The following is a 12,478-nucleotide window of genomic DNA, read 5'->3' as shown; positions in this document are numbered from 1 at the left end:
CTACTTTTACACATCTGTTGAGAGCCTGGTATTAGAGCCGTGCAGCATTACACGTAACACATCAGAATTAAACTCCATATTGCTGTTGCTTTCAAAACACCAATGATGCATAAATAGAGTACTTTTAATTTTGAGGGGGACTTGTGGTTGAAATGAACAGTGGAACCTTAGAAACTGTGTCGCCATCTTAACTTATAATTTATTGGGACACATGGTTTTGACTCGCACCCAGACTTTGGTGTGTTTTCATTAGTACATCATCATATCATAAAATCTGTTCCTCACTTTTTCTGTCTCCATTGTTCGGTATGATGTATGTCATTATGGACACACTTAGCTCAGTTGAGTCGGAGTTGATAGAAATGACAGATCCGCTCAGTCATTTAAGGGTTTAGTGTTAAAGCTCAAAAATGGTTAAAGTGTTAGTTAAACCTTAATGCACAGTTTATCAGAACCACTTTTCTGTTGTGTAACCTGCAAATCAATAGCTGACATGTCCAACAGACAAACCAAACCATTAAAAAATGAAGAAAAAACATGAGTCAATTTCTCGACTTCGTTTACTGGCCCCAGTAAATAAGGCAAAATGTCACAGATGCTTCTCCTGAGTGCCGTCACATTCAGGTTCTCACATCTGAAGGGTTGCTCTTATGTTCTTACCTGCTGCAATGAGAATGTATGGGTCCTTCATCAGCGTCAACAGTGGGGTCCCCTTCTGACTCTGTGAAGGACAAAGGCAACATAACTGTGTGTACAATATGTGTAAATTCAAAGAAAATGCCTTGTAGTAAAAGTACTGGCAAATATAAAATCTACAACATGTTTGAAAAAGTTAAGAGGCAGGAACGAACAACTGGTAACAAGTCAGTATATGTTGTACCAGACAAGCTTTCTGGGAAAAGTCATCCACATGTAAGGGGACGTTCTGGCTCGGAAAAAATGCTTGGAAAATAGTTTAATGTTACTCAACATAAAATAAATGCTCTCCTGCACTTCTCTGCCTTTAATACAATAATCCCACATAGACTGGTATCCAAACTTAACAACCTGGGACCATCCACCTCACTGTGTTAGAAGCACAATCAGAAGTGACTGTGTGGTACAATATGCCAACTGTAGAGTCCAGGAATAGAGGGTCCAGGACCAGGTAGCGAAAACAGCTCAGGAGATTGTAGGCAGTCCATTCCCAGACCGGAATTCAGCTTATTGTGGTCAACTTTAGAAGAAATCCCCCCAACAACACATACGGGCTGCAGCCCTAAACACTGTGAACATTCTCAGACAATCATTGCATTCATTTAAGTTGCAATGCTGTGTTTTCATGTCCAGATATTTTTTATGACCGAAACCAAGAGTCTCTATGGAATTTATTTGTACAGTGCCCAATGACAATAAAGGTTATCTGCTCTTATTTCCTTGTCTGCACTTCATAATATCAATAAAAGATTCAGAGAATCCAGAGGAATTTCTGTTTGCTAGGGAAAAAGCTATAAACTAACACTAAATGGCTTCAGGCCCTCAGGCAGCACGGCAGGAAACCTCTGAAAATCGTTGTCAGACGTGAGTTTTAATTTGGAATTGTATTTAGAAAATCACAGACACCATGTCTTTGGTGAAACACAGACTTTGTTAGTATTTTGTGCTAGTGTCAAGTTAATGGTTTTAGATACAGCAAGTGCACTTATACAATTTTTGGTTGGTTTGTTGAACATCAGTCTTCAATCTTCTCTAGTTCCCTCCACACTATCTGCATTTACTATTCATTTAACAAGAATATAATAAAACTAGTCTATTTTGTGTGGCTATAAATGTCAAAGTAAAGTGAATGTAAAGTGAGATAACCTTCACACTCACCTCTGGTTCAACTTTGGTAGGCTGGAGAACAAAGAGCTGCAAAGCTGTGAAAACACAGATAATCAATGTAAATTGATTCTTTGATATCTAAATGATCAGATTTTCTTCCATCCATTATCTGAACAGGTCTCCAGTCCATCTCAGGGCCAACAGAGAAAGACACACAGAGACAGACGACCGTTCACACTAACATTCACACCTACGGGCATTTTCCAGTCACCAGTGGACCAAACATGTCTTTGAACTGGGGGAAGAAACCAGTGTGCCTGGAGGAAACCCACTGTACAGCACAACTCCTCACAGAACAACAGAACAGAACAAGAACAGAGCCGTCCCAGGATTTGCATGATGTAGTTATGCTGAACAATGTTAAGCTTGCTATTTCTTTTGCACTGAATAGTTTTGGTTTGGAGGTGAGAAATTAAATCGAACGAAACTGTACCTCCATCAAACACAGCCAGGAAAGCCAGGATAAGGAAAGGTGCCGTCTTCCCAACAAAGTCATACATCACACTGCCAAATGGTGGTCCAACTATGGAAGGCAAACACTGTATGATCAGTGGCAGTGAGATCCACTCATTTACAAGTTAATGCAATTATAAACATGCAACACTGTTGTTTAATTATAGTGTTTCACTGTTACAGCAGAATCTCCTGGTCGAACGATGTGTGTAGACGTACCTAACACACCCAGTGCCAGACCTCCCAGGGCGATCCCGATGGCATGACCTCGCTCCTCATCATTTGTGTACACGCTAGCAAGCATTCCCATCCCTGGAAACACAAACACCACCACAGACCCAATAATTACTGATATAGGTCAACAAATCCTATCTGTGTAATTGTCATTGATATTAACAATATGCCCGAATGCCCACACAGCCGCTTTCAGATGAAACATAGATCTACACTTTATAGTGACGCTGCGTTGGCTTTTATTTAATGTAAACCTCTCGCACAAAGGGAAATGATCCAGATGTCCAAATATTGAAAGATAAGTTTGAAATGATTGTGATGAGCATATCTTGGTTTTTTCTTCCCCCACTTTTTATGTGCCACCACATACAGTATCTCCTCTGTTTCACATCACCACGTTTTACACAGAGTCAGGTGGCATCGATCAGTAATGAGCGGAGGTAGTGTCATAGTGTCACATTGCAAATATTTCAGATGAATTTTGAAACTATATTTAAAGGAATATATATAAAATTCAGCCTGAAGTGGCCAGTGGGCCTGACAGTATTACAGCACTGTTAAAATGTTGATGTCAAACCTGTATGTATATCCTTACTGTATAATATATTTAATGTTTTCTATACGAATCTGTAATTACTTAAACCCTAAAACTCGATTTTGAACAATCCCTTTCAAACATTAAAACCAACAATAAATTCCCTGTACTGATTGTGAAGTTCTGTCAGTGTGAATTAGTGTTCGTCTCTGTGCCATAGACGTAACATGATTAAAGCTCCAGTGTGCAGCTTAGTAGAACTGCACATGGTGCTAACTTGAGAATAGTGGCCAGACACCTTATCAAGACACCTGCTTGTTCATGCACATTAGTAACAACAACATTAGCACTCGCTACTCTAATATTTTTGTAAAAAGGGGAAAGTCCCACCAGCCACTGATGAGCAGGAGGACCCCACACCTTGAAGCGATCTAGCCAGAAACAGCAGAGTGTAGCTCGATGAGAAGGCAAACACTTCACAGAGAAGAAGAGAATTTGGACAAATCACATTAGACATGATGAGGACATTCTGGCTTTCTCATAACAAAGACATGTTAGAAGGCACTTACTGATAGTAGAGAGGAACATTATACAGAAACCAGCAAATATGGGAAGTTGGTATCCTATTCTGAAGGCCAAAGACAAAAAAGACAGACAGTCCATTTATACATTAAGCATGTAATTTATTTGAGATGTACATGTTAGTTTGTGATACCGTGGGTGAATCCATGAAGCTGTAGTCAGGACAATAATGCAGAATGTAACACATTCAGTGTGTATTAGGTGCCAAATCTGAAATCCCACGTATGACGTTATCACTTAAAAGCAAACATCAATAAAATGAACTGATACAGCTGAAGATAAGTGTCCTGTAAAACCACCTTCACTAATCATTTGTGGTCATTTAGAATCTGCTAGACACAACATTTCAGCCAGTTACCAGCGAAAAAGGCTAAAAGCTGCTGTTCCCGTAGTTGCCTGACATGCTTGACTGGCCTTGTATTGTCCTCTGTCAGGACAGAAGGTGAACAAGAAGCAGTAATGGGACTGTGTCTTTGCCTCAATTACAGCATATCTGAGTGTCAGTCTGAGACACTCACCACTGGCTGTGATGTGAATTCTGTTCAGAAAATCTGCAGACGGGCTCGTTCGGAATGTGATCTTTTGTTTTGTGTTGTTGTTTTCGTCTTATAAATAACACAAACAGTAACATGTCTAGATGTTTAATCAACAACAATACTACTAATAATAATAGCTTTTGTTATTATGGTTAATAATTACCTATTGCAGCATCCAGGAAGCCCGATTAGCATTTTTCAAGTCATGTTTTTGGAAACATTAAATGACACATTTTGTCAAACATTAAATGATGTTAGTTTTGTTTTCCACCAACAAAATTAACTGGGATCCTTAGCTGCTAAATGTTCCATTAGGTTCACTAGCTACTTGTTGGCATTGGTGCTGTAATCAGCTCAGATTGATCTTATAAAGTACATTTAAAAACACTAGTTGAAGTTGACCAGAGCTGTACAACCATAAAAAGGCTATGCAAACACTACCAAGTCATAGAAAAGTAAAAACACTAGCACGTGTAAAATAGATTCGGTGGAATGAATGTTTCAGCACCTGATTGTGGGAACTAGATAAAAAAAAATTGCAACAGTCTTCAGGAAAATTAAAAAAAATGGCTTTTCAGCCGAATGGATGACGAGCTTTATGCAGGATGCCCTTCCTGCTGCAACCCTCCAATTTTTATCTGTGCTTGGGACCAGCACCAAGGTGACCTTTGTGGGATTCAGACCCACTTCCACTGAGCCACCAGGTCCCCTAACTAAATCCTTGTCTACACATGCCTGAAGAATTACTTTTCCATTTATGGAGCTCAATGTTTGACACAATTGTGTTTTGGAAGATCATATTATTGCTCTTCCACTGTGCATCCAGCCATGCATGAAAACACATGCAGTATAATAAGGAATTCTGCTCTGTTTGAGCCAGTTAGATTAGATCTGATGTAGCTGACGTCTGATGACATTACAATCTCAAAACCACATCAAACTGACATGTTTACAATATGCTGCTTTCAAACAGTATATTTCTAGAAGGAGGCAGCCTGTTACTGGTCTTTCTCTTAAATTTTGATGTGGACTCAGATAAGACCAAAGATCTCTGGCTGGCTTCCCAAACACAAGCGGAAATGTGAACCACATTTATAGCTGTGGCCTGAAAGGAAACCTGTCAAATTGATGTTCTTGCTCATCTTTTGCAATTTTACTTCAAATGTCATTTCAATATACATATATCTCTAACATTTGTTGCATCATGTTGTTACATTCATGCTGCAAAATGAAGCAAATGCAAAGACCATAAACAGCTTGAGAAGTAACCAGTAGGAAAGCACATGATGTACAGTAGCTACTACAAAGAGTCAAGTCCATTCAATAAAGTGACTGAAGACACTGCTGCTGGCTCAGTCTGGCTCTTCAAATCTCAAGTGTGGCAAGATATCGATTCCCAAAGGATTTTGACTTTTACTGTAAGTATGTTTACACTTAGCAATATTTTTATTGTGTGTCATTTCATTATTTCAATATAAATAGCAATATAAATATAATATATATAAATACCTTTTTCTTAAGATGTCTGTTTCGCAGGGTTCCGCTAAAGATAAAACTTAAATTCCATTTCCTTTTACAGAAATTCAGTCACCTTATGCACAGACCAATTCAGAACATAATTCTTACCCCATAAAAACGGATCAATAGAGCCGGAAATATACTTCAGGCTGTTACTGAATTACACTGCTCTATGTCTTACAGCGTTTAAAAAATGTTTTATTACAATTAGAAAATGGACATAGACATAAATCTATATGTGCTTATTCTTACAAACCCTATTTTATTTTTGTGTTTGTGTGCACACAAAGGTCTGGCGGGTTGTGGACGTTGCCGGTATGAAGTACACCAGACAGCTCAATAACTCTTTTATTAACTAATGTCTTAGTGACTTAAATAGGATTTTGATAAATAATTTTTTGTGTTGAAATTCATTTTAACCAATGCTGTTGTTGTTCCAGCTCCTAGATTACAATGACTTTTTACAGACCACATGAGGTAACAGTGAGTAGATATGTACAATGATAATATGTCTTAGTGTTTGCTGCAACCCTAATTGCATGTTTAAGGTGGAAACTTGCTGGACATTTGGATCTTATTTGAGGCCAATGCCATATATCACCCAGTGAAGGAGCCTTATATTGGCCAAATAACCCATTTGGCTTAAGTTAATAGTCACAAATGAGATTGTTTCTGTTCCGTATGTGACACTTATTTGCCTGATTATGGCCCCTACTAATTATTCCATGATGCAAATGTCCACTCATCTTATAAAGGGTTTAATTATGTAAAGACCCTTAGCCTGCTAAGCCCCTCAGGTGAATACTTCACAACAGAAACCTCCACAGTGAAACACAAAGAGATGACAAATACCTACCTGTTAGTGAGCGGCCCAATAAAGGGATTGGTAATAAGCTGTACAGTGGCCTTGGAGGCAAACAGCATTCCTACTTTCACATTCTCATTAAGCAGCCTGCTCGCAGACTGGGGGCAGTCAGAGTTGTTCTGTGTCATCACTGCAGAAGTGGGGGTCGTAGGGACCAGGTCAGCGGGCCTGGCTGTGGCGTTGAAGCCCGACGTCCTCACAGTGTTGTCATACAAGGACACAATGCTGTGGAAGGTTCCTGTGGGAGTCTGTGGAGACGAGGTGCTGTTCTTCAACATGATATCTGTCGACTCATCCAGATTGTACAGGTAGCTGGGAATGATGGGAACTGGAGAACATGAAGAGGCAAAAGGAGATTGATACAATGTAATATGACACAAATACTAATTGATTCTCACTGATATGATGCTAATTTAGACCTTTATCAGAACAAACAGATTCCAGCAGCCTGAGGGGTTTGTAGGTTTGCATTGTGAAGCACCTCAAAGTTCTCCACGCACCTCCAGTCCACGACAAGCTGCTGCTACCCCCTCTGATAGCTACTCTTTCCATCTCATTGTGTCAATGTTTCTGAGGACAGTTTCTCACCATCAGTTAGAGTCAGAGCAGGTAACACACACCTGTCCATTTTTTTGTGGTTGCATCCTAACCATAAAAAAAAGCCTAACAAACTGTTTTATATTTTATTGTTTAGGCTTCAACGACAAAAAAGCAATGCAGAGTTTCTCATGTTCTGAAAAAGAACATGATCATGGTCCTTCATGTCACTGCAGTACAATTAAGAGAAAAACAAAGAAAGACACTGAGCTTTCTCTAACTGTGGAAGGATTAATGGCCAGAATTACCACAGAATACAATGAAAGTAAATGATATTTAAAGCATGGAACATTTACATTTTAATTTGGCTCGTTTTCAAAGTTATTAAGTTTTAAAGTTTTATTTACAGTCAGACACAGACTGTGTATAGTTAATCATGGATCATTAAAAATGCATCACACAATCACAAATAAATTAATTGAATAGCTTAAGTTTGAATTGATTTATGAGCATAGTGTGGAAACATGGTACTGATGGTACTGACATGGTAACCAGCAAAATGCCAAATAATATGTCCCTTTTAAAATTCAAATCAGATATTAACCGCTGGGCAAGTTATGACATTATTATAGAAATCAGTAACTGTTACTCATCTTCATCTGATGTGCTTCGTTGTTACAAGCTGGTTTTTTGAGGGGGCTGCTTTAGTGTGGAAGCTGCTCACCAGGTGAAGACAGACTGTGTTAGACAGAGGAGAAACTGCTACATATACACTACAACTATTACCTGACTTCTGTTAATCTCACTGGAATAAAATGCTGAGAATTGGTCAGCATTCCTACTCCGAGCTCTGCATAGTGAGTCAAAAGGTCAGCGTAACAGAACCCACTTTATTAGCATTTGAAAAATTAGTAAAACTTTGCTTTATGCCATTGTTACTTCACAGGTTCAGCAGACTCGCAGAAAGGTCACAGAAAATCAAGATAGTCAGCTTTGAACCTGATGCAACAGCTACTAGAACCCGGACAGGAAGTGCTAGGTGTCGTCAGCATAGCCATGTGAGCAGGTGCTAAAAGGCCCTGCAGCACATCCCTGGACAGGCAGTCAGATTTAGAATCTTGCCCCTTCCAAGATACCATGAAGTTATCATATAGGTAAGACCTTAACTAGGCAAACAGTAAACTGTACCAGAGATGCACAAGACAGAGTGCAGACGGGAGGATCTGGTCATTTACTTTATTACACTAACCTGCTGCACATCCTTCCCATCTCTATCTCTTTGTCTGGCCAACCTGCACAAATCCACCTCTCCCTCTTTAGTGTCCAACCTAGTATACAAGTCCTCATATGCTCTTTGTTTGACGTTTGCCACCTCTACCTTCACCTTACGCTGCATCTCCCTGTACTCCTGTCTACTCTCTTCAGTCCTCTCAGAGTCCCACTTCTTCTTAGCTAACCTCTTTCTCTGTATACACTCCTGAAGTTCCTCGTTCCACCACCAAGTCTCCTTGTCCCTTTGCCTCTTTCCCGATGACACACTGAGAACCCCCTTATCACTTGTTGTTAAAGCCACGACCGATCCGGTATAGAACTCAGATTCGGTGTGGAAGTCATGATTCCCATTAATTTGCCAAAGCCAATTTAATTTGGCGTGTGTTTTACGTCGAATGCTCTTACTGACCCTGCATTTATCCAGACCTGGGACTGGTACAAGAAGACAATGGCGTGTTTCCCCTTGTGGTTGCACTGATGGATATCAGCTGTAATTTCAGAAATTTATTAAGAGACTTATTATTTTCTAGTATTTACACCTCAGTATCTTAAACAACGTAGAACACAGCATCCAATATTTACCATTGGCAATTGGCTATGGAAAATGCACCCAAGTCTTATGTTTAAGTATCAACAGGACTGTGCTTATGTTGTCATTAACTATTTAAGACAGGGCAAATTAACACATTCAGGGATTTTAAATATTACTTTGCAAGCGTCAGATGGAAGCATTACACTTTGTCTCCAACACATCAGCTTAATTTTAAAAGCTAATTTGATAATGTTCACAACAGTTACCTTGTTCTGTTGACTATAAATGGGAGTTTCTGTTCTTGTTCTACAAATAGCAATATGTCAATTGATTGAAAATAGACATACGGACTGAAGAAGCCAGGGACTGAACTACCGAAGCCAATTTCACGTGTTATAAATTCAACAGGCCTATAGTTGCTTCAGAAAGTATTCACGTCTTTTTTTTACCCATTTGCCTGCGATGGAAATGTAATAAAGCAATGATCAAAGGTTTTTCAGAATAATTTACATCAAAGTAAAATGAGCAAAACTTTACATAATGTGAATAATTTGTAAAGACTATATCTAAATTCTGCTACACTTAAACATGAACTTCATTTATGAGAGGTTTCCCACATCCACGAATGAGATGTGCTGGAAAGTTGACTTAACACGTGCATCTTAATGTAAATGGTCTTAGTGTCTTTGATCAGACATTTCATAGGTAGAACTGGTAAGTCACTAGTCAATACTACAGTACAATCCTTCATGCTGTTCCATGTACTGGTGCACGATAAATTAAAGTTAGCTGCATTATCAGTAGGTAGATACAGGTATTATTAGAGGCAGTGCCACACACAAACTGCTCCTCAACCCCGTGAAGGTTGTGGAAGCCAGGAATTGTCTGAGATCTGGGTCTCAAGCTCAGTAAAAATCTGTGTGAAATTAAGATGCAGAGCACATGGGATAAGTTGAAAGAGGAAAAAGAATTATCTCTGTCTTCAAACTAAAATAAAAAAAAAAACAGTTTGTCTGTTTAATGTTTATTGTCTGCTTAAACTCTGCCTAAAAGAAACTACATTTATTATTCTATTTAAGACAGTAAAATTGCCGGATGCCTTTTCTCCATCACAGCTGGTGGGTGTTCTGTGTACCTAGATAGAAACATAGCACTACAAGATCATAAATTAGGCTTTATTAAGTGAAAAAGTGAGGTCAGGGTGTCAAGGAGGAAACCTGGGAGAAATGTGAGAGACTATTTCAAATCAGTAATGAAACCAATTGGCTACAAGAAAAATGTATAGTCCGACTGCGTAGTTTGTCCATGTCAGACTCTAATTGGTTCTGTGGTGTAGAAATCAAAGATAAATCTTAAACTTGATTTTTTAAGTCGCCATTGAAGGGAAAACACATTGTTGATGGAAAAAGATACAAAGAGATCAAGCAGTGAGGGAAAAGTCAGTCATCAAGATCACTGATAACCAGCCACAATTAATATGGTAAAACACACTCAACAATTTGTTCATTGAGACCAGGAAAATATTTCAACTAGGTTATGTGATACACGAGCTTCCAAAGAATAAAATGCTACAATTCATCTGATATTCAAAATGTGTGATTAATTCATTAATTGTGCTGACAATGCGACGAGCAACTCACTTTTAGTCCGTTATTACTGTTTTAGATAAAAAGGGAAAATATGACCAGTCTTTGTCCATAATGTGAATAAATGGCTTAAATATCTATATCCATCACTTCCTTCACTTTTACAGTAAAACGTGCCCGTCTGAAACTAATATATTATAATCTCTATATGTTTATAAATTGTAGTGTTAAAATGTTTTTGTCATATTTATTGGCGGTTAGAGGCTGAGCCAAGACATATGTATGATGCTGACATGGAAGATTCAAGTATGAAGCACAGACACTGGGCTGACAATAAGTTCTGACCACTGATTGTTCTTTCTTGGCTCTAAAGACTGAGGCTGATGTGACCGAAAAGATATTGTTAAATTGTATTATTGTCTCCCTACTGCAAAAATACTGTAACGAGCCATGATATACTTTTAGGTCAAACTGAAACTTCTTAAAATGTTCACAACAGAGATTAATGGACCTGAAAAGGACTCTGGAGATGAGGCAGGACTCAGTCTGACTAAAGGATGAGACGTGGCCAAATCATTAGAGAGTAAGAGTGGAGGGATAAGAGCAGGCTACGTATGTGACTGTGCAAGACAGGAAACAGTTTCTACCAACATACTCTCTCCTCTTAAATCCAATTGAGTTTTTTTTTCATGGACAGAGAAAGTAGGCGATTTGATCAAAGACCATTAGACCAAATGATATTGCTTGATGCCATAAACTAAATTATGCTGGATGTGACACACCAGTAAATTCTTCACCCATGAGGCGAATGAACATTTGTGGAAAAACAGACAGGAGCAGCATGAAGCTCTGTGACAGTAGGCGGCGGCCATTTCATACAGGTCACTGTGATTTTGTGTTTTTGTTATTTTGATATTCATGTCTTTCCTCTGAATGCATTGTTCAACTGTGTTGAATTTATGTATCAAGAAAGTTCCACACTTCAAATGGAAGAAGATTTACATGATGCTGATGGAACATGGGATTTTGACTTATTCACTGACATAACGATTCACTTCAAACAGCCGCTAAAGGTTTGGCTGAAGTGTGACCTTCAGTTAATAAACGCTGCTGGTGTGTTTTACCTATAAACTGTTGTTGAGGAAAAATGAACACAGTGGTTAATAAGCTGAGCTAAATGTCCACATGGACTTCACGATGGTTCCAATAGAAAGCAGATGTTTTTAGAAACGATTATTACTTGAAAGCTAAATCCCCCCAAATCATTATATGTTCCAGTTTGATTGCATGACTGTCACTATACTTTACAGCATTTAGTAAACGCAGCACAAATTAAGCGCGAGGACATCTCTCTGTTTCCCTGATTCGGACAGTTGGACATAGGCATATGTGGACAGGGTCTCTGTAGTGGACCACCTGTTGCGCAGGCAAAACCAAAGCACAGCAAGAGCAGAGAGAAGCGGGACTGCACCTACCGACCACAGTGAGCAGCATGTTATCCAGGAGCAGAGCGACGAAAACGATGAAGAGGATCAGTTTCCTCGACCGTCTCTCTTCTCGGAGCCATTTGATCAAATTAAACTGCCGGAGCGCATCTAACCTCCCCATGATGTGAGTCCCAAAAGAGTCAGGCAACAGTAACCAGAGGGGACAAGTCCTTCTGGAGACACAAAAGACGCAGTGATGGGTCAGTAAGTTACAAAACATTACCATAAGATGGAGATGGGAGAAGATGTGAGGGTGTAGAAGTCTTACCTCAAGTGCAGCGGCAGCAGAACAGGGAGGAGGGGATGCGGTCTTTCTACTGACTGGACCCGCTGCTGACGTCACCTAACCTTTACGTGTAGGTCGCTGTCAGACCTGCCTCCAGCCAAAGGTTAAACTAGGATTAGTTCTAGGAGGCTGGGGTCGCAGTTACCAACGGGACTGATTCTTCGCTTGGATGACCAACTATATTCTGACATT

At 39.3% G+C, this 12,478-nt stretch overlaps 1 protein-coding gene across 2 annotated transcripts in view; it reads right to left on the bottom strand.

Moving 5' to 3' along the window:
• slc18a2 (solute carrier family 18 member 2) overlaps positions 1-12,478 on the bottom strand; it is a 28,207-nt gene extending 15,729 nt beyond the window's left edge. The window contains exons 1-9 of one of the 2 annotated variants that reach the window (XM_067475839.1): positions 12,269-12,478; positions 11,989-12,173; positions 6,578-6,914; positions 3,655-3,713; positions 3,476-3,559; positions 2,536-2,628; positions 2,297-2,386; positions 1,855-1,898; positions 661-721 (exon numbers count right to left, since the gene is read on the bottom strand). In XM_067475839.1, coding sequence (XP_067331940.1) covers positions 661-721; positions 1,855-1,898; positions 2,297-2,386; positions 2,536-2,628; positions 3,476-3,559; positions 3,655-3,713; positions 6,578-6,914; positions 11,989-12,121 — 901 coding nt within the window. In that variant the 5' untranslated portion in view covers positions 12,122-12,173; positions 12,269-12,478. The remainder of the gene's footprint in view (positions 1-660; positions 722-1,854; positions 1,899-2,296; positions 2,387-2,535; positions 2,629-3,475; positions 3,560-3,654; positions 3,714-6,577; positions 6,915-11,988; positions 12,174-12,268) is intronic. The other variant, XM_067475838.1, reaches the window with a different exon arrangement.

The sequence above is a fragment of the Channa argus genome, chromosome 1 (genome assembly GCF_033026475.1).
Source record: "Channa argus isolate prfri chromosome 1, Channa argus male v1.0, whole genome shotgun sequence".
NCBI lineage: Eukaryota > Metazoa > Chordata > Actinopteri > Anabantiformes > Channidae > Channa > Channa argus.
Note: the sequence above shows the minus strand (reverse complement) of the source record. Positions and strands in the feature narration are given on the sequence as shown.